Source organism: Thamnophis elegans, chromosome 2 (genome assembly GCF_009769535.1).
Source record: "Thamnophis elegans isolate rThaEle1 chromosome 2, rThaEle1.pri, whole genome shotgun sequence".
Taxonomy (NCBI): domain Eukaryota; kingdom Metazoa; phylum Chordata; class Lepidosauria; order Squamata; family Colubridae; genus Thamnophis; species Thamnophis elegans.
The window spans coordinates 477526-500247 of record NC_045542.1 but is presented as its reverse complement, the minus strand read 5'-3'; the positions used below and the strand labels follow the sequence as shown (position 1 = coordinate 500247).

Here is a 22722-nt window from a genome sequence, read left to right as displayed (position 1 = left end):
TTAGAAAAATCTTGTCAAGGAAATAAATAAGCTTAGCTCAAGGGAGCCAAAATTAAAAAGAAATGCTGGTATTTCGTGGACATTTCAAGAGAAAGAACCAGTGAATGAATTTGATTATTTGTTCCCATAAGTACAGAAACAAGAAAGCACATATCTAAACTTAAGAGAAACATCAGGAAAAGAACATTTGCAACAAAGCTAACACATGACAAATAACATAACTAGGGTGCTTAAGAAACCATTCCTTGGAACCCAAAAGTGGGTTTATGGTCCACTGACCGGTTATCTAAAACTCCTGTGAATTCTGATTTTTACATACTTGCCATTTGCATGACAAGGGCTTACTGAATGGCACAAAGCGCCATGAAAAGTCTTCTCAAACGCAAACCTTAGGAGGAAATGTGGAGATTATCATTTGGTGAATACTCAGAATCAAACTAAGGACCACGAAGAAGATCCCCGATTTCCCCAGGGACGTTTATTTCACAAAAAGTGACTGCACTTGGGAAGGGAGTCTGGGCCATTGGGGAAGGTCTATATCCAAGTGCAAATTCTGTGCTCCCAGGGGAAAAGGGATCTTTGAGGTCTTCTAGTCAACCACCTGCTCAAGCAGGAGATCCTATCCCCGTGATGGTGAACCTATGGCACCTGTGCCTGAGGTGCCACAGAGCCCTCTCCATGGGATGCGCACCCTCGCCAGCTGCTCTTCCAGGTTCCGCCATGTGCATGTGTGCCGGCCAGCTAGTCTGGTGCGCATGTTTATTGGCCAGCCGCTCTCTTCCGGGTTCCGGCATGCACGTGCGTGCCCGCCAGCTGGTCGTGTGAACCTGGAAGAGAGCAGCTGGCTGGCGCGTGCATGCGCACTGGCCAGTTGCTCTCTTCCATGTTCTGGTGCTCCAGTTTTGGCACTCGGTGCCAAAAGGTTTAACCATGGCTGTCCTACAAAATTCCAGACAAATGGGGGTGAAATATTCAGTGGCTTCTATAGTATATGATGTTTTCCATCCACAGCCAAGAACCCATCATGGGGGAGGAGGAGGAGACTTTCCCTCAGGGCATCTGAATGATATGGAAATGTTCTCCTTCCTTAGCTCCATTCTACTCTCCTACTCCACCGTTTAGTGGCTTCTATCAATGACATCTTATCTGCTTGCATGATAACAAGAGGGACGAGAACAGGCCTCTCCCAGGCGGGTGAGCAACGCCAATCTCACTGGATCTGGCAATGGGCAGCCTATCAAGAGAGCTAAAGGATCCTCTGTAGATCTCTTCTTCTTTTGAGCAGCAGCCCAAACAAGAGGTGGCCGAGTATTTCTGAGACTGTAAGCATAGCTCAGTGGTCCTTTCCGTGAGAACATCTGATCCTTGGAATTAAGGCAACCCCAGCCTGCTCTCTGGCAACTTCCACGGCAAGCAGCAGGGAAACTGCGTGGCCATAGGACTGAATCAACCCCTTTGCTCCAGTTCAAGTTTCCTGACTACGACGTCCCCAATGGAAGAGGCAGGACTTGGCTCTGGCTTCCACGATTTCTTCATTGGCTCTTTTTCCTAGTTCAGGTGAAAAGGTTAGGCTTCAGTAGGATGGGGGTCAGAGGAGGGTCGCTCCCGGTTTGGGAGAACTGTTTGTGGATGAACCGGCAGTGATGGCTGGCCGGCCACACCCCCGAAGTGGCTCCCTCTGACGCTCGCCCTACCTCATCTTCACCCACGCGTGCATCCACACAACGGCCTCCGAGTGGCTACACAGGGAAGCCGCAGGGGCTGCCCAGGGAGCCCCGAGGCTCTGCAACCCCACTGCCTCCTAAGTGGGGCTGAGCCTCCCGATGCACGGAGGAGGCAGGAGGGGGCGGCTTCGTTTGCTGCCTGTGAGCTCCGGGGGTGGGTGAGGGGTGAGTAGCCAAGTGAGGACGCCAGGACCTGTTGGCTGAAGTTTACTTGTGAGCAGGTTTACCCCTGAGCAGGGTGCTCGGCAGCCGCAGATTATTGGCTGGCTGGCTCGCCTGCTGCTCCCCTCCCCCGGAGCTCACAGGCAGAGAACAAAACCACGGACCCTCCGGACCCTCCAGCTCTCTCAAGCGTTCAGCTCGGTGAGGTTCAGGATGCTGCTTTCTTTGGCTTTTTTAAAAAAAGTTTTGCAGCATATTTTATTTCCCATCTCCAATCTGAATTTGCCAAGCTAAGCCCACAAAATAAGCCACGCCCACAGAACCGGTCATGAAAATTTTTGAAACCCACCCCTGGTGGTGATGATGGTGGTGGTAGAATATTGCTCATGCTTTATAAACTTTGGGGTTGAATTTTATCTAGGGTTTCTTGTATCTACTTTGCTTTTCTTATATAAATTTGTTATTTAAGCTATCAGTGTTTCAAACACAGTGAAAATCTATTTTGAGAAGCTTTGACCCCCCCCCACCCCCACCTGGTGTTTTTTTTCAACAGGCAACTGGACCTCCTTGTTTTCCTTTGAAGACGTTTCCCTTCTCATCCAAGAAGCTTCTTCAGTTCTGACTGGATGGTGGGGAACGGAAGGACTGATGCTCCTTGCAGAGAGCTGGTCCTTTGCATCCTTTTAGAGAATCATTGGGGCCACCTGGAGGTTTATCTGTGTCGTCAGGGTCTCCTGGGTGGTGCAAATGGGTGTGGAGTATAAATCCTTCCATTCCCACCATCCAGTCAGAACTGAAGAAGCTTCTTGGAACCGTTGAACGGACTGTGTTGTAGACTGGAGATAGGTGATGTTGTATCTCTTCCCCTCTGTTGACAGAGGGCTGTTCAATTTTGACATAGATGGTCTCTTTGACCCCTCTTTCAAACCAGTGGTCTACACTGAGCATGTGCAGATCTGTTCATTGGTGACACAAAACAACCACTTCATAAATGCATGGCACAACATAGGAGAACAAACCCACCAGGACTAGATTCAGCAGTCCATCTGCATTCCACTCTTTGGAAGACAGCTATGTCCACATTTTGGACAGAGGACCACTGGTTTGAAAGAGGGGTCCAAGAGCCCATCTATGTTAAAATAGCCCTCTCAACGGGGGGGGGGGGGAAGGGGGGGGAGATACAACATCATCTATCTCCAGTCTACAACACAGTCCGTTCAACAGTTCCAAGAAGGCTCCACAGCCATTTGCCCCACTCAGGTGACCCTGAAGACGCAGATAAACCTCCCGGTGGCCTTAACGATATGCTAACAGAATGCAAATGACCAGCTGTCTGCGAGGAACATAAATCCCTCCATTCCCCATCCAGTCAGAGCTGAAGAAGCTTCTTAGCTGAGAAATGTCTGCAGAGGAAAACCAGAGAGTTCAGCTGCCTCTTGAAAAAGCCCCTTTGGGACAACCATGCCCTGGGAGACTGAGAACCCCCTCCTCTGTGGCTGGAGACTTCCAGGTGGGCTCTTGCTACACAGCCTCAAAGTCTCTCTTCTCCATATGGCCGCTTGAGGTCCAGGTTAGAGACCAGCAGGCAATGAAGTCCAGACAGATGTAGCCTATATATTCCTTGAGAGGATAGCAGGTTTCACTTCGGAGTATCCTAGGTGCAATATATTCTTTCTTACCAAACTCTTGCCCTCCTTTGGCACAGATGTATTTATGGGTTTTTATCCTCTGGAGAAGCAAAGAGTTCCTGCCAGCATCAACAAAGGCGTGAGATCGGAGAAGGGAAGCTGGCAGTGACCAGAACTTTCTGCACTAGATCTCACCACAATTGCTGATGCCTTAATTCATAGAAAGCTGGGATTTCACTGGCTCCTTGAGCCTGCCCCTCCTTCTCCTCGCCAGGATATTGGCTTGGTATTTACAGCAGAGGATAAGAGAGCGTGGAGGAAATGGGAGCCAGCCCCAGTCCAGTCAGGCTTCACAAGCCCTCCTTGTCCTCCAGCAGATGCTCGTCCTGCTCTCTCCAAGACTGCCCAATACTTGCCTGGAAGGTTGTTGATGTAGCCGCCGTCCATCAGTAAATTGCCGTCCTTGGGGTCGCAGAGTGGCGGTAGGTACCCGGAAAGGGTCATGCTAGCTCGCACATACCGCCACAGCGAGCCTAACCGTGTGGGAACAAATGCAATCAGAAGAACAGAGAGACACCCAGAGCAGCCACGAACCCTTCAGAGAGGGATGGAGAAAGGTGCAGCCCAGCTCCAGCCCAGCTGCTCAGGCAGGAAGAATTCTGCACAGCACTTTATCAAACAGCCAAGCAATATGCACAGGTCACATTCATCACCCTGAGCCCCCACGAAACCTCCGAATCTCCCTGGGAGCCGCCATGCAAGTCAATGCTTTGCCTGAACTACCTGGCAACCCACTTTCTTGTGCCATGCAGAATTGTTGGCCTGAGCAAAAGGTGGCTGTGGGCAGAATCCAGGCCTGCTCCCCAAGCTGATCGTGCCCAGCCCTAGCAAAAGAAGGACGACGGTGGTTCAGAAGGAGGAAGCCGCCTCCGTCCCTCTGGCCCACCTGCGTCCCCAATGTCCTTCAGCCAAGGGAGTGAGGCAAATGCGATGCTGACCTGGGACATTGTTAACATAGCAGCCATCCACAAGCAAGTGACTGTCCTTGGGGTCGCAGAGAGGAGGCAAATAGGGGGTGTAAGATGCACTGGCCCGGACGTAGCGCCACACGCTGCCTGCCGGATGAAGATGGAGATTCAATCAAAGGGAAGGGGGGGGGGGAGGAAAAGGAAGGGAGCATAGGACAGGAAGTGACATCACGAGAGAAGCTCCAGAAAGACAAAATGCCCTGGGACAAAAGGGGGTTTCTGGAAGGCTCTCCTCAACAACAACGGAGCACCTTCTTCTTGCCCAACTGAAATTCCCATTTGCCAGAATGCTCCGGCTTTCCCCTTTCAACTAAGGTTCCTTTCAGCTCTTGTAGGTGAAGGTGCCATTTTAAATGTTTAACCAGAACCACAGTTGTCATGGATAACTCCATAGTCACGATAACAGTTCCCGGTTCTGACACCACATGGATTAATTTGCTCCTGGCCAGTCATTTTTCTCTCCTGCTGCTCCCAGCCATTGGCCCGAGGCCCTCAAAGACTCCCTACGACGGCCTCAGAACAAGGGAGCCCAGCTTTATGGGGACGAGGAAAATCCCTTCTTACGGGCAAGCATATAACGCAGAAACACAACGTGAGAGAAATGGTTCTACACTCCAACAAGAAGCCATGTTTCAAAACAGGACGCAGGACTCTCTGATCACAGGGAAGCCTGATTGCCCACGAAATGGTCACGGAGGCTTACCTGGATAAAAAGGAAGGATAAGAGGAGGAACCAAGAAGTCCTGCTGATTGAAAGGAACTATACACGACACAAGAGGCGCAACAATTCACTTGCAAAAAAGAAGGACAGGACGGTTAAGTATTTTTTGAAGGCTGCAACTACCAAACGTTGCCAGAGACTGAAAGCTGCTCCTGCCTGGCCTTGCTTGCTATCCGACCACCAAGTATGAGAAGAGAAGCACACTTGTCCCCACAGGGGAAGACACCGGAAACTGTTCCTCACTTAAAAACCTTTCATGGAAACTAGGGAGGCTGTTCTGCCTTTCACCTCTTGCAGGGGAAGAGCGCTGGCACTGAAGCTCCTGCACTTCAACCTGGAAGGCCTGATTTCTTACTTGCACAGGCCTTCCCTCACCTCACAATTTGCCCACCTCCACTCTGCCTGCCTATTGAGAAAGGAGAGAAAGTGTTAGCTCTGTTAGGAAGGGAAGGGAAAGAGAAGGATGAGAGCCAGGCAGTCACAGCCTCTCCCTGCCCTGCAAGTGGGCACGGCTGCCAACAATGTCCCAGGTGAGATCTGATGCTTGCTGCAGCCAGGGGAGGCCAGGAGGGCACCACAAAAACCTCCCACCTCCCTCCACATACGGTCCATCCATCTCTGAAGCCCATTTAAAATTCTACTCTTTCATTAGGCTTGACTAGCGATGATTCTCCCTCCCTCCCTCCTCCCAAAATAAGGAGCGTTTGAATAACTAGCAACCCCACAGTTTTAGAATAGAAAAGCCGTGCTGAGAAATTTGACACAGCAGCCGAGGCTTCCCCAATAAATAAAAGGAAGAGAACAAATGTGGAATAGTTAGTGGGTTTAGTGAACAGCAGCAATGCTACCAAGGAAAGGCAGGTTCAAACCCAGCCAAGACTATTACAGAGGCAGGGCAAATGGCTCAAAGAAGCCACGGATTATAGGAGTTTTTTCCACTCTCCATTGTGCCTTTTCAGCAAAAGAATGGAATCCACTAGGCTTAAGGCTAAGATCATGACGTAGCCAAACAAGCTACAGATCTCACGTAATGTTCTCCCTCCCTCTTTAGACCTGGAGGAAGAGGACAGAAATGGTTTTCTGAAGCTACAGTAACGATCATTCTAACAGAGAAATAGCACTACTATAGATTTCCTACCTCTACTCATAGGCTTCAAGCAAATTCCTATCCCCTCCCCAGATGGCATAATGTTCTCTAAACTTGCCGGGGGGAAAAAGGTGACCTTCCTCTAATGACGGGTTCTTCAATCCTGTGCAGCCCCAAGGAAGCCCTACTAAGGGCTTTGGGAGTTCTAATATCTATTCAAATGGGAATATTCATTTCGGACAGCCAAAATTATTGCTGGACATGAACAAAAGGCAATTCCCAGCAAACCACCTGGCCCCTCTCTCCTCAGCATGAGGCTGCAAAAGTGGCAGTATTGTTTTGGGAGGACCCTTCAGGGTTCAGCTAGAGGCATAAATCTGTCTTGCATCTGGCTATTTTGCCTTGCACTTTCTGAAACTTAAAAAAACCAGAGGCCCAAATAGATGTGGTTGGATCTCCTGTGGCCTTGGGAGCACTTGGTGCACCCCTGTTCTCTGATATCTGGTAATTCACTTTCTTCTGGCTTCCCTGGCTCCTCCTGAAGTTCAGGGGAAAACTGGAGATGGAATGCATGTTGAATTACTAGTCAGTCATGACGGCTGTGCTGGATGAAAGATATACGTACCATCTTTATGCACACGCATGGCAGAAGCTGTGATGTCTGTAGTCACATTAAAATATGGGAGCCACAGATCCTTCAGTTGACAAAGTGGAAAAGAATGAAAATCACATGGAAGGTCACAGTAAGTGAGAGGGAGAAAGGCTACAATTATTTCTACATTTACTGTACCCTGAATATGTGCAAATCCATTAACCCAAATTCTGCAGTTTATTGCAACTTATTTGATCAATAAAAAAGAAATTGTGCAAGTGACCTAATTTATGTGTGTTCTGGCCACCACAGGAGCAAAATCTGGACCAAATTTAACACTGGTATTTTACTTTCCCCAGTAAGTAAAGGGAAGGGAAGTAAACTCCTTTGGAAAAACCTACAGCTGTGTGAAAAAGTCCTGCACGCTTTCAGTTTTAAGCTGTATCTACATGTTTCATCAACTTTTCACTCGTAAGAAACCACACAGAATTAGTACTTTGATGAAAATTTCTGTAGTCGGATTGAGATGCATATTTTTTATTAATATAACCAAAATCTTTTTAAGGTTTTGAGTGAGTTTATGTGCTAAAACAAACACAACTTGAATTTTTGAGAATGTTAAGTTCGAAAATAGCCAATCAACAGCGAGCTTTGGCTGACCAATCAAAATGCACAGAGGCTAAATCTATGAGCCAAATCTTCAAGCCTATAAATAGGCATGAAAAGCATTGAGAAATTTAATTTAGCTCTGGCTGTGGGCATGGATGAAGGCCTTTGCTTTCACCAGAGCAGCGGCATCGCATCAATGTGCTCCATGAAGAGAGTTACTCCTGTACGGAAATAGCCAAGAGAGTGAAAGGCCATCGCACCACAGCGAGCACAGAGTGGTTGAAAAATACCAAATAACTGGCTCAGTTGATGACAGGCTCCGCTCTGGAAGACCAAGAAAGTCAACAATACGGCAAGATCGGGCTCTGCAACCCATTTCGATGGCTGACAGGAAACTCACCTCAGATTACAAGAATTTGGGGTGAAACATGTGATGTAAAAGTGTGCACAAGCACAGTGCGGCGCAGACTGCATGCCAGAGGGCTCAAAGGCTGCAGGGCTCGCTCACATGCCTCATTGTGAGAAGCAGCCATTGCATGTGATGATCTGGGGCTGTATTGCTGCTCCTGGTATTGGTTGGATATGAATCGTGCAGGGAATCATGAATTCCAAGCAGTATGTTGAAGTCCTGGAAAAGACCAGGCTTCCTTCAGCAACTTGTAGGGAAGGACTTTCACTTCCAGGATGACAACACTCCTTGTCATCGAGCCAAGTCCTTCCAGCAGTGGATGAAGAAGCATGGTGTTCGACTCCTGGATTGGCCAGCTCAGAGCCCGGATTTGAACCCAATTGAGAACTTGTGGGCCAAGATTGGTTACGAAATAAGCAAGAAGCATCCAAAGACTACGCAGGAGCTGACTGAATCCATTATTGCAACCTGGCACCACACTGTCACCAAAGATCACGTGCAAAGGCTTATACAGTCTATGCCGAAGCGATGCCGCCTGGTGTTAAGCAATCAGGGCTGGCCAATTTCATATTAGTAACCATGTTTGGTTACCTAAACGGTCCTTTTCAGGGCCACAAACAATAAAAATGTTAACAAAACACTAGCATCGGCCTTGGTAATTGCAACATGTATGCCACTGGGTATGCATCAGTTAATCTGTTTTCATAGTCATTGTAAACATGCAAGAAAATTCACAATCCCCATCCAAACAGCACCAAATTGCAAAAAGCTGATGCTTTTCACTTAAAAACCACCAGTATTTATTTAAATATAACAATATTTGCATAGCAGTTAGCATAAAATATCATAAAATCAACGGCCTATCCAAAAAATGTCATAAACCATAAACTGTAAAGCCGAGGTGGCGCAGTGGTTGTTAAATGCAGCACTGCAGGCTACTTCAGCTGACTGCAGTTCTGCAGTTCTAATCTCACTGGCTCAGGGTTGACTCAGCCTTCCATCCTTCCAAGGTGGGTGAAATGAGGACCCGGATTGTTGTTGGGGGCGATATGCTGACTCTGTAAACCGCTTAGAGAGGGCTGAAAGCCCTATGAAGCGGTATATAAGTCTAACTGCTATTGCTATTGCTATATTGTAAAGCGAGCAGGACTTTTTCACACAGCTGCCCTATGGCTCTTAGGTGAAAATCTTTCAATGTGACGGATTTTGTGCAGTGAGTGGATGAAAAAGGCCTTCAGCACTTTGCAGCTCATTCTTGTGTTGCTGAGAAAAGGATACCTCAATCTGTTTATCCCGGAACACCTTGTGAATGCTGGTGTTGAAGGCAGAGCCAGAGAACATGGAGGTGATGGGGTAGGTGAGATCCAGCACAGTCGCAAACACTGAATTCATACTCTGTAGAAAGGATAAATGAGGGCATGAGGCAGGAAACAAGCCACGAAACACCCAAGACCGCTGCATCACGGCCTTTCTGGGAACCATGGGAAGAATAAAGACAGCGATCTTGGTTAGAGAGAAAGCAATTCCTTCCCAAATGGCCTGAACAAATGTAATGCAGGCCACAGCAAAGGAGAAAGGGCATTCATTATAATAAGTAGAAAACAGAAATGGGAGGTGATTAGAGAGTGCTGGGTGTGACGTATCTGCATACATTATAGTTAACTACTTTTATTTAAAAAAAAACTGATGTTGGATTAACACATTCAAGCAAAAGGCCTATTTATCTACTTTCCTTCAGCTGTAAAAATTTGGCTTGACTCCCAAAAGTCTGAGGATCACAGTGCATTTCTTCTGCAGGAGCTCCAAAACATGCTGAATCCTTCAGCCAAAATAGGTAATTCGTGGTTTAGTCTGAACAATCCCTTTTCGTTGGACGTGGAGCATCCAGTGATCCTGCATTGTAATTTAGTGCTGAACAGCTGAAGGATGGTGATACGATTTTCTGTGCATGGATGCATTAGGCCTCCAATCCACAGTCCCTCTATTTCACTTGTCCCCCACTGGAAACAGCTGCTGAAAATTCTGGGTCCCTAAATGATAAGGTTGCATTTTATAGCACTTCCTGCATCCCTGAAACACTTCTGCATAAAACAATCTCTCTTTTAAAATAATCTATGACTTTCTGGCACTTAGGGAGGCTAAGTCGGAAAAAAAAATCAAAGGCAATTACTCTGCCATCTCATTTAACTTCTTTTATCTGGTCTGTGACATTTCAGTTCCTCTGCACCGTACTCCAGACTGAAATTGCTGTAAAAAAAAAACCCAGACCCTTTTCTCACAGCTGCCAAAGGTTGGGATCATGTATTTTAGTAAACAAACAGTGCAAATCTACCCTCATCTGTTCAGAAGGAAGTTTAGGTGAGATCATTGGGATGCAAACCATCCAAGTATTTAGAAGGCTACAGCTTCAATAGCTTCTCTCTTTGCTGTTTCTCTCAGCATTGCTATTTCCCTGCCTACTTTCCTTCCAGACTTGGATATTTGCTCACCTTTGCCCACTCTCTGGCACGCTGCTTTGTGCGCACCGCACTCCTCTCCTCTGCATAAAGGGCCCCTATGAAGGAGCCAATTGAGGTGCCGCCAATTAGATCGATAGGGAGACCAGCTTCCTCCATGGCTTTGATCACTCCAATGTGAGAACAGCCCCTGTGAGAAAGAGAAGGAGCATGATTGAAGCAAATGTGCCTCCCAATGGTGGTCCTCACCACCTCATGAGAACGAGGGTGGATTTTTCATGCCTCTCCTGTCAGGGAGGAGACAAAGATGAGAGTGGTTAAAAAGTATGGTGGTAGTAGTAAACATAGATCGGCTAGTAGTGCCAGTCAAAAGTGTAGTATAGACCTCCTAACTTCTCTAAAATCCAGATGGGGAGAATAGTGGGATCCAGCAGAATTAGGCCATGGGGGCAGGGGGGGGGGAGCCACACCCTTCTTGCCTTTGGGAGATGCTAATTCCCTAGTTTTGATGTATTGTTGCCCTGAAAGTCCTCCTGGCCCTCTTGATGCCAAGCAAACATATTCCCTAATGTTTTTAGGCATCTTACCTGGCTCCACCACCACCCAGAACCAGAGCAATGGTGTTGCCTGTAAGGACTCGTGCCAGACGGGAGAAGTCACTGTGTCGATCTGCGTTCTTTTCAAAGACTTTCCCATACATCTCTCTCTGTAGTAAAGGATGGAGAAGGAGAGAAAGAGTAAGACTGTTCTCACCAGCTCAAAAAAAAAGAACCCCACAGGAAGAAGTTGTGTAAATTCACCTGTTCCCATTTATCAACTTTTCCCCTCTACAAAGAGAAAGTCAATTAGGCTTTGGACCCTTCTTGGACGGGGGCCCCAAAGGGCCTGTGCAGCAACTTGCTGGTCTTTGTCTTCAAAGTGATGCAGACCAAAGAAAGGAGTGGGGAAAAACCTGAAGTATGAAATATTGACTCAGGATCAGGGCTGGGTTCCTGCCAGTTCTAACCTCTTCTATAGAAGAGGTTCCACAAATCCACAGTGCCGTTTAGAACCATTTCCAGCTCCCTCCCTCCCTCCCGCCCATCATCAAGATGAAGAGCGAGAGGAGGAATTCTGGGAGTTGAAGTCCACAGGTCTTAAAGCTGTCAAGTTTTAACACCCCTGGGGTTTTTTTTCTAAAGGGTTAGGGGTGCAAGGGTCTTGTAACTTGACAGCTTTAAGACTTGCGTGCTTCAAATGCCAGAGTTTCTGAGCCAACATTTTGGTTGCTAAGCAAGAGCGTTGTTAAGTGAGTTCCACCACATTTTACAAGTTGGTCATGCCCACCCAGTCACATGACTGCCAAGCCACTCCCACCCGGTCACATGGCAGGCAAGCCACTCCCACAAAGCAGGCCACACCTACAGAAGAGGATCTAAAAAAAATTGAAGCCCACCACTGCTCAGGGGTTCAGGGGTTCCTGAGGGGAAGGAAGCTTACTGTTCAGAAAAGCTATAGGGGAATCCACATCCTCAAGAAAAGTGCCGTTCGGCCTTACCACTTTCTCCACCAAAGCAAAAGAGACGGGCCTGATTAAGACAAGAGGGAGCACAGAACAAGATGCAGTGGTGAACAAACAGAATAGAGGTACCAGCTTGTTGGGACTGCGTCGAGAAAAAACCCTGCGGGGGCACTTGATGTGTAGATGCCCTGAACACCAGCTGCGCATGTTGAGCCACTCCACTGTGCGGGCAGGGCTGGGGCCGTCTTCACGGTGCAGGAGGATAAGCTGCTTTAGGGCCCGCACTGCTGTGTTCTCCAGCATCTGCTCCAGCTGAGAGTGGAGGGAGAAAGGAGAAGCCAATCACATTCATTACCATTACCATTACCAACTGATTCTGTTATTGCCCCTTCGTGTTTCCTATGGAGCCAGATCCGAGAGAGAGCCAAAGTCTATTCTTTGAACAGGGAAGACAATCAATTAGCGAGAGAAGCAACATTGACAGACTAGTAACAGATGCTCTTTGATCCTACTGAAATCCATTTCAGGCTCTACGCAGTAGGATGTGGATTTGCACAGTGGAAGCCATCCATCAAACACCCCTCTGCCCACTCAGGCAAACTGATCTACCTGCTCAAGCAGAGCAATTGCACTTCTTAGGCCGAGCCCCACTTTAGGGTCAAGATGGGCCGTTTACCTCCCCCAGCGTGGGCTCTTGGTCCCCCAGGCCCACAATGAGAATGCAGTCAGCCTGCCGGATGCAACGCACTGTCCAAGGAGTCAAGGTGTAATCCGTCTGATACAAAACAATGCGATGAATGTCCTCTTGCTGAGCCAGCCAGCCAGAGAGCCGATATTCATGGATGCTGGAAGGGAAGAAAGGCAGAAGAAAGATGTCTCAGTCCGGAAGAAGGGAAAGCGGGTAGAAAGGGCCAGAGAAACAAGCCAAAATCAACTTCCATCTTTACAGGATTCTAGTCAACCATCTTTCTTCTTCGAGAAATCCAGCACTGCCCAAGACTGGATCTAAAGCACGGAGGTCAAAATCGTGGCTTGCGGGCCGGATGCCTCGTGCACTGGCCACGCCCAAAGTCATGATATGTCATGTGACAATGTGAAATTGACGCCCATGCTTTAAAGGGATAAATGCTATTTCCTGTTGTACCTTTTTCTTTCTTTTTCTGTAATGTTTTTCTTTTGTTTTATAATATACAAAAATTCCAATTCCAATTGAACAGTGTGTTGTCTGGGTACAAAATTATTTTATGAAATTATAATCAAAGTGTTTAAAACAATATTCATTGCATTAGTATCAATTATAATATTAATAATAACCATAATAGCAGCAATAGCACTTATTATACACCGCTTCAAAGTGCTTTTACAGCCTCCTCTAAGCGGTTTACAAAGTCAGCATATTGCTCCCAACAAATCTGGGTCCTCATTTTATCCACCTCGGAAGGATGGACGGCTGAGTCAACCTTGAGCCGGTGAGATTTGAACTGCCAAGTATTCCACTCTAACTACTGCACCACCTTGGCTCATGAATATTTGTTTAACCAGGTTAACCTATCTATCGTATATCACTGATCCTTCTATATATTTCCATGTTTTAGCTCCTGTTTTTGTCTGCTAACCATTGATAAAATAAGTCCCAAGCTGAAAAATATTCAACTTCTTTCTTTTCCTTAACTGTGTTTTTTTTATCCATTTCTGCATATTCTAATATTTTTTTAATCACATTTTCATCTGTTAGGATCTCTTCACTTTTCCACTGTTGCGCAAATACTATTCTAGCTGCAGTCAATACATGTAAAGTCAAATATACATTCCCTTTGTTATATTTGTCTGGTAAAATGTCCAACAAAAATGTCGCTGGTTTCAAATCTATATGCTATTTTATCATTTTTTTCCAGCCATGTATATATTTTTCTCCAATTTTCTCTGCGTTTTGACATGTCCGCTGAAAAGTGTATCCTAACCCTAACCCTATCCATGAATTTGGTACCTTCGTATCAATCAATACTTCATTATAGACTTCCAACATTGATGGGCGTAGGGTATCTTGTCAATATTTATAAAATTCTGCTGGTAGCCCATTTGGTCCTGGTGTTTTATTACTCTTTTATCTCTTAATCGCTTCTGACAGTTCCATCACTGATATTCGTTCATTTAACATAGCTTTCACTGTTTCTGGTACTTTAGGTAATTCCGCTTTTTCCAAATATTGTTTAATTTTCTTCTGAAACTTTATCTTGTTCATACAGCTTTTCATAATAGTCTTGAATTATTATTATTTTTGTCCTCATTTAAGGTTCTTTTCTCACCACCAGTCTATGTATCAATTTCTTCTCCCTGGTTTGTTCACATTTTCAAAAAATTTATGTTTAGCATTTTTGACTTTTTGTGTCAATTCTTCTTTATCTAGTGGATTTATTTTATGTTTTATTAGTTCCATTTGATTTTTTAAAATCTTTTTCTGCCCACACTTCAAAATGGCTCCACGGTCCGAATGCCAGTGGCTCCACGTGGTTCGGCTCGCTCTGGGACCGCAGGAAGCTCCCTCCAACCGGCAGGGTCCCTGCAACTCCCAGATGTGATGGGGTTGCTGCACCTTCTACTCATGGGGCACCCCGTGGCGCGCAGATTCTGGGAGCCTGAAAAAACACCACCCAGTGGTACCGGTCAGTCCCTGACTTGCTGGCAAGATCCAGCTCACACCAGGCACAAGCAACTAAGGAGACGAGAGGAGGTTGGAAGGTGCAGGAATAGGATAGAAAGGAATTCAAAAGGAATTTAGGAGCCAAGTGAAAAAAATGTCTTAGACCGAGACTGAGTTTAAACTGGAGCCAGGCAGAGGAAGTAGAGAGGTGTGGCTTCAATTCTAATTCAGTCTCTGCGCAGATTGGATGTGATAATATCCCATTCCTGAACCCTCCCACAAACTACTCCGGAGAACCCAGAATTTTGGCTTTTCTGGAGCTCAATCTCTTTGCGTGCATGGCACTGCTGAAAACCAGCCTGCGCATGGGCCAGCTAATCATCGGGTGCACATGCGCACTAGAACCAAGCAGTTCGGCTTTTCTAGAGTGTGGTCCTGACGAGCGCGTATCGTTTCCTTTGGCACTCAGTGCCAAAAAGGCTCACCGTCACTGTCCTAGCAGGTCGAATTTGGCACGATTCCATGGAGCCCAGTGGAGATGCATCATGTCACTGCAACGTCAGCCCCACCTTCCTGTTCCTTTTTCTTGACGATGGGCATTTTTAAAAAAAGATGAAGACTGGCTTGTTTCAAATCGTCTTAACCTTTTTCCTTGGGAATAAATGTCACTCACAACGTTTATATCTGTATTTAGCTTCAATATGATTATCATTATGACAATGCACACTAGAGGCTTTGGTGGAAATATATGCCAGTGTGTTTCCCTGCAGGAGACCATGGACAGATAGAATGGCTGAAACAGAATATATGGCAGATAGTAGATGCTCTGGGGGAAAAGAGTACATCTCATCTCCATGCTCCAGTATCTGTTCCTGTTTACAGGCTTATGTGTGTTCCCAACCCACCTATCCAAGGCTGAAGCCCCAAGACGAGCACGGATGATGTCACTGGTGAGTAGCAGGGTTGGGCCTGTGAAGAAAAAGAATCATGATGGCAAAAGCAGCAGAACGAAGCAACATAAAGAAAGAGAGCACTAACAAGAACTCACCAATTGCATTCAGAGCATGTTTGAGTTCCAGGGTGAAGGCTGCCATGGGTACCTCATCATACACTGGAAGGACTGCCACTGTTGAGAGATTACTAGCTGGATTCTTCAGTTCTGAACCGGGGGGCATGCCAAGACCTGAACCTACGTGAGAGATACAATAATCATTGAAACACAAGAACCTGAAGTACCTGGAAGGAACATTAGAGACTCCAAGCCACAACTCCATAGCTTTCTGTCACATGAGGATGCTGTTTCAAGCCCTGATGTTTTCTGGCCACATGACAAGAGGTTGGTGCACAGCCTGAAGTGAGATATTTTTACCTGGGAAAGAGCCACGCAACTGCTGCAGATTCCCCAGGATCTTCTGACTCAGGAGGTGGATAAGGCGGGTGACAACCTATGTAAGGCATTAGAAGATTGAAGGATGCCAGAGCCCAGAATTTGGACAGTAATACATATAAACAACGATTTCTAAGTCTGTGAAATATCCAGCCTTCTTAAAGTGATTTTTTCCCTATTCACATCTAAAAAAGTTCCTCCATTCTCTATTAAAATGCGATTCTACATATATCCTGAAGTATTTCTAGAGCCGAGGTGGGGCAGTGGTTAGGGTGCAGTACTGCAGGCCACTTCAGCTGACTGCTATCTGCAGTTCGGCGGTTCAAATCTCACCGGCTTAGGGTTGACTCAGCCTTCCATCCTTCCGAGGTGGGTGAAATGAGGACCCGGATTGTTGTTGGGGGCGATATGCTGACTCTGTAAACCGCTTAGAGAGGGCTGAAAGCCCCATGAAGCGGTATATAAGTCTAACTGCTATTGCTATTTCCCCAGATATCCGAGTACCGGGATGCAGAGCCATTTGTCAGGGCACGTGAGGCGTTGCCCTGTTAGCTGGCCAGCCCTACCGGCAAACCAAATGTTCGGGAACAGACTTCCCGTTTGCTCGTAGGGCCAGTTTAAGCCCTCCGGAGCCTTCAGGGACCTTCTGGAGGCTTCCCTGAAGGCTCTGGAGGACAAAAAATGACCCAACGGACAATCAGAAGTCACTTTGTAGGGCTGTTTTTTTGCGCGCAGGAGGCTTCAGGGAAATTCCTGAAGCCTCCGGAGGGTCTACGGGGGGGGGGGAGGAGGCTGTTTTCGCCCTCCCCAGGCTCCAAGAAAGCCTCTGGAGCCTGGGGAGAGCGAAAAAAGCATGCAAAAAATGGGGGTCAGTGGCTGTCATGCATGCATGCGCACTGGGGGGGATGCACATTGCATTATGGGTGTGGCACAACCGTGCACGACCCCCTGCGCTACCCCCGCTTATGGCACACAAGCCAAAAAAGGTTTGCCATCGCTGTCCTAGTATATCTAACTCCTTCTAGAAAAAGCGTACTATCAGCAATGAATCTACCTTGTTTAGAAGATAGCATGGTTTGCTACAATGTGGAAAAGCAGCATTTTCTGTTATGATTTCCATTTGAAAACCTTTTGAAGACATGATGACTGTGGAGGTTAGTGTTTTCTCATAATGCAATCGAGCCAGTTCACAGCAGGCAAGAAAAACTCAACACTCAAGGGCTCACTTCCCGATCAGTTTTGATCATGCTGACTTTGAAAAACTAGGCGCCTACAACATATGCTGTTTTGTTGGGACTATCCAAAAAGTTTGCATAAGAAATTAACAGTGCCATAATTTGCATTATTAACACATGGTGAGCCAAGTCAAATAATGCAGTGAAGCAGCTATCTACATATTCAAGTTCCAGATCAATAGCCTATAAAGCTTTACAATCTTCCTTTATGCTCAATATTTCTGAACACTGATAAAGCTTCTCTACCTGATCATGTGTGTGTCCAAAATATGCACATTATGCCACAGAGATCCTATACGTAGGAATGAGTTGTACACTAGGACTGCAAAGCTTACTTCCCATAGAAAATAGGAGAACCCCGAGCCTTCACCTGAGGGTAGCGTCTTTTGATGTTGTTGAGAGTCCCTTCTGGTAACTTGGCCAACTCTGTGTCCCGTACAGCATGGACGGTAGTCGCTCGTACTTGATGGGTCAGAGCTTCTACCTATATCACAAGAAATGAGTCACAGCAGGTAAATCACATCGTCAGTCTTCCCACATGAAAAGGAGCACCCCACGTGCTCTTCTAGAAGTATGAATACACAGTCCTCACTTAATAACAACAATTGGGACTGGAGTTTGTACCGCTAAGTGTTGTGGTCATAAAGCACAATGCCATGTGACTATGATGGTTAGTAGCGGCACTTCTAGAAGTCTCTGGTTACTATTGTTAAGTGAGAATCACATGGGTTGGGTTAAGTGAGGATTTAACATGATCATGGCTTCAAAATATACAATTTGTATTAAGGGTTTTAATTACAATATTATGATGTTATTGATATATTGCATCATTTTATAACTGATACTAATAAGCAGCTTGATAATTTTTTTTGTTTCTGCTTAGAATCTTTAATCCTCTAAGATTTTAGTCCCCAAAATTTAGTGTACAGTTTTTAAAATTATAAATTTATTTTTCTTTGTTGACTTTGGGAAGGCCAAGGTAGCCAAAATATATCTGGTTCCCAAAAGAACCTATAGTTAATTCCAAAATCTTAACAATAAAAGTCAGTATTCCAATTTTATGTGGACTCCTTGTTTATCATTTTCTTAGATAAAAATCTTATTTAGTGTTTTTGCTGTTTAATTCAAATTCTTTCTTAAGTTTATAACTAATTTTCTTTTGTTCAGAACTGAAGCTAAACTCATCCAGCAATTTTCCAAAGTTATCACTCCAAAGATCTTAAAAGGTTTAAGATGCTTAATAGGCAATTTCGAAAAATATTTAGAAAGTGAGGCTTGCAAACCTAGTATCCTTTAAAAGCAGGATGGCTAATCCCTTTCTCTCCCAATGCTTAAAATTATGAAAACTGCCGTTTTAGAGTCTCCTTGTGAGGAACAGTCATCCAGAGCACATGTGGGTGATCTCCTGTCCTCCCATGTTCAGAGAGGTTCCAAAGACCATCCATTCACTTGTTTTTTGATCTTTGCTACAATCGTTGGCTCCACTTTCGTGGAGAGGTATTCGGATTGCCTCCACTGGACGTTTCATATGTGTTTGCAACTTCCAAATTCTTGTTGGCTTCTCTATTGACTTAGCCGGCAGGGAAAGTCACAAATCATGATCGTGAGACTGTGGGATACTGCAATGATTGGAAATCCAGGCTGGTTGCTGAATGCCCAGACTGCAATCATGTGACCATGGCCAGAACGCTGAAAACCAATAGTAGCTGCCATTCATTCAGTGCCATTGCAAATTCAAGTAGCAAGTAGTTATTAAGCAAGGGCCACCTGGTCTACAGTTGGTCTAGATCAAGAATCTGACGCTACGTCCATGAATCCTCTTAAAATTACAAAGTATGTAACTCCTATTCGGGCTGAATGTACTTAGAACTCACCACTCCAATGAGGTCCCCACGCCCATATTCCCCAACCAGCTCCTTCTTGCCATTGGCCTTCTGGATGACGGAACGCAAGCGCCCATTCAGCACTATGTAGGTGCAGTCAGACTTGTCACCTTGCCTGGAGAAAAAGGAAGAGTCGTTTATTTGTCTCCTCCTCCTCTAATAGCCAGCAAAGTCTGCCCTGAAGCACGTTATTCCTGTGCAAATGTCACGGGACAGTGTGCATCTAACTGAAGGGGGGATTCTTTAGCAGAGGAAGGGCATTCAACGGAGACCACGGAGCCAAAGGAACAGCTCCTTCGTCTTACCTGTAAAGTGCTCGCCCAGCCTCTACTGCCATCCAATCAATGGCGAAGTCCATTTGACGCACAAAAGGAGACATGCGGGCTGCCACCGTATGAGCCACGCTCAGCACCACACTCGGCTGTTCCCTCATAATCCTAAGGAGGAGTCAGAGGTTACTGGAAGACCTTTGCAATATATAGACGTTCCAGTTCATGTCTCAGTTTTGCCAGAATCGAGAAAGAAATAGATCGAATTTGGATTCAGGGAAGATGCTGCTAGTTGAGAGTCACAGCAATAAGCACGGTGAATCTCAGGACAAAGCTCAATTAATTTCTACTGATTTATTCCTTTTTTATTCAACAAGTGACTCTGGGCAGTGAACAATCATAAAACCAACTAAAAATAAATTTCCATTATAATATAAAAGTTAAAATACATACAGCAGCTGAGGAAAATATTACAATTCACAGATGTTAAAACATCCAGGAGACGGGACCTTTCAAACACTTGGGCTCAGACCCGGCCACATGACCAGCTCTTAAAGGGGCCTTGGCCACCCTGATCTCTGGAGGGAGGGTGTCCCACAAGGCAGGTGCTATGGCGGAAAAGGCACGCCTCCTGGCTCCGCTAGCTGGCATTCCCAGAGTCCTGCCAGACTAGACTGGATGGGTAGAAACATCTGGAGAAAAAAAGTCCCTCAAACAATTCAGTCATCAAAGAAGATAAGCGTTATTTTTAGGTGGCTCCTTTCACTGGAGAAAGGAAAGAGAGGAAAACTGCACCAGAGCCACAAAAGCCCTTCCTGAGCAAAACCATATTGAGAGCATAAACCCACAGACAGAACCTCTCCTTTTTCTCCATTCTACCTGTGAGACAGCCCAACCAACCTCCCAGCAGGGAAGAGCTAATGGCGCAGACTAAAAGAACAGGAGCAGTTGCCATATGTGAACACGGCTAGTGATTAGGAAGAGCATGATGGCAAGAGAGCCAGGCAGAAACAGAAACATTTGTGCACATGGTACTCACTCGTAAAAGTCAGATTTGGAGATCTTAAGGAAAGTACAATCACGATTTGCTTTGATGGTGAAAATCAATGGCTCTCCAGTAAGCACCGCTAGCTGGCCCACCATCTCTCCAGGTTGCACCAAGAAGAGGCATACGTCTTCAGCCTTGTCAATCATCCGCTGGTAAACATGCAGACAGCCCCACAGAACAAAGTGCAAGCTGACATCCTGTCAAAAAAGACCAGAGTAAGCAGCCCATTCCAAGGGAATTGGGTCACCTTTGAGCAGGATTGAGCTGAAGCTTCAACGGGTTTTTAGAAATAGCTTTTAAAAACTTTTGGTCGCTTAAAAACTAAATTGATGGGGTTGCTAAAAAGCTGGAAATTAGTGTTTTAACAGGAGTGTTTTGCAGCCAATGTGCGCTCCACTTTCTTTTTCCTTCTTCCTTTCCTGACAAATCATTCCTCTCCTTTTATAATCCACAATTAAAGTGGCCAGATTCTTATTCAAAGCTACAGCAGAGGGTTCTACGTTGTGGAAGGAAACCTTCAAATATTTGAAGTGTGAAGAACCCACCCAGAAGAATACACACTGACATTCAATCCGCATGAAATGCTTCTTGAGAAGTATTTCCTTCTAGAACACAAGTCCATCCAACATTAGGTTCTGATTACAGGAAAAATCTATTTTTGTTTAAGCTCCTTTCATCTTCTTCTGATCTTCGAAGGGAGGAGAGGTGCTACAATTATCATTTGTTTTTTATCTGACTAAGCTAGTGACGGGGAAGAGTAATAAGGATATACTAAATAATACCAGAATATAATATACTGGAATACTAGAAATAGTAGAAGCCGGTTGTTTCCGGTACATTCTTTTAACTTTAGATTTGTATTTCTTGTACATATCTAGCATTATGCTTTTGGATTTATAACACAAATATATGCTACATCAGAATTTCTGCAACAACTGGTGTTTGTTAACATGTATGTTCCTTGCTATTTGAACTCCTATCAATATCCTTTAATCTACGGACATAGAACGGAGCTGTAAAGCTCACACCTTTGATGTCCCCTAAGAGCTAAGGGGTCAATTGAGAGAACAAAGGGAAACACAATAAAGAGATACGGAGATAACACTGATGAAGCTAATTAAGAGGCTCTACCCTGTTCAGGGGACTCGCAAATCAAAAATGCCAGAACTGGAGGTCATGGGAGATGTAAGATGATGGTTTTATAACATTTCTAAAAAGTATATAAGGGGTTACATCTTCTCTGACGTTTTGTAGCTCTTTCCTGCATATACCCTCTTGGGTGTGTTTGCAATGGCTAACCTATGATCATAGAATAAATCTTGGCTCTTTCTCAAGCCTCCATCTAAGTTTCTTTTCTGGCTTTTATGAACTTAAACGGATTATCGGACTTAGCACTAGTTTACGATCTTGTATGGCCATCTACAATACTTACTTGATCTCCTTGACGGGCAATGACCGTTCCTGCCTTGGCATGGTGCAAAAGCACCCGGTTATTTAGTAAGGATGGATCCTGTGGAGAGAATGGCAGAGTGTTATTAGGTATCTTTCCTGTTTGGAACAGAAGCCGAATCCTTTACTCCTCTGTTACACCCGTGGAAAAAAGTCAAGAGTAAAGTCAGGGAACTGAGTCTCTTCTCTATAGTTTTCCTAAAATATTATTGTTCTCTAAAATCTCCAGAGAGTTTTCACAGCCCCTGGGTAGAAGAAAAAAAGAAGGTTCTGACACTGAAGAAAGTAAGTGTCAGATCCCTATTGTGATACTGCCTGTCAGCCTCTACTTTCCTTGCTTGCTATCGGCTGCCATAGAAATGGGGAGGGGGGGGATTGAGGTATTTGGGAGGGGGAAGTACTGGTGCCGGAGGAGTTATGAAGAAGGGAGTTTCGTTCTCATCATTTTCTGCATGTGCTGGTGGCCTGGGTTTGGACTTGGTCAAGGCCAACAGTCTCGCATACCAACTTGATGAGGCTTTTTGAAGATGAACCCCACATGACACCTTAGGGAGTTGCAGATTGGACACTGGGTTGAGGAATTGGGGGGAGGGTGCTGGGTAAACGTTTGAGCCTCATCAAGTTGGTATGTGAGACGGTTGGCCTTGACCAAGTCCAAACATCAGCCACCAGCATGCGCAGAAGATGGTGAGAACAAGACTCCTCCAGTACAATATTGTTCCCTTCCCCAATACTATGCAGCGCCCTCCCCCCCCACCGTTCCTATGGTAGCCGATAATAAGCAAGCATAGCAAAGCAGCCATCAGCAAATACCCAAAACAGAGGCTGACATCCGGCCCTCCTTCAGAGAGAGATATCATCCCTGCAGGAAAAGAGAGAGGGAAAACAATACA

General features: G+C 45.7%; 1 protein-coding gene across 7 annotated transcripts in view; it reads right to left on the bottom strand.

Annotated features, from left to right (window-relative positions):
* PNPLA6 (patatin like phospholipase domain containing 6) overlaps positions 1–22722 on the bottom strand; it is a 54706-nt gene that overhangs the window by 7135 nt on the left and 24849 nt on the right. For 3 of the 7 annotated variants that reach the window (XM_032239155.1, XM_032239158.1, XM_032239154.1), the window contains 16 exons: positions 21813–21890; positions 20372–20577; positions 19369–19500; positions 19055–19178; positions 17551–17664; positions 15928–16003; positions 15607–15747; positions 15464–15527; positions 12594–12762; positions 12047–12229; positions 11004–11122; positions 10450–10606; positions 9239–9355; positions 6976–7045; positions 4513–4629; positions 3931–4047 (listed from right to left, as the gene is read on the bottom strand). In XM_032239155.1, coding sequence (XP_032095046.1) covers positions 3931–4047; positions 4513–4629; positions 6976–7045; positions 9239–9355; positions 10450–10606; positions 11004–11122; positions 12047–12229; positions 12594–12762; positions 15464–15527; positions 15607–15747; positions 15928–16003; positions 17551–17664; positions 19055–19178; positions 19369–19500; positions 20372–20577; positions 21813–21890 — 1984 coding nt within the window. The remainder of the gene's footprint in view (positions 1–3930; positions 4048–4512; positions 4630–6975; positions 7046–9238; positions 9356–10449; positions 10607–11003; positions 11123–12046; positions 12230–12593; positions 12763–15463; positions 15528–15606; positions 15748–15927; positions 16004–17550; positions 17665–19054; positions 19179–19368; positions 19501–20371; positions 20578–21812; positions 21891–22722) is intronic. The other 4 variants (XM_032239157.1, XM_032239156.1, XM_032239159.1 and 1 more) reach the window with 4 other exon arrangements.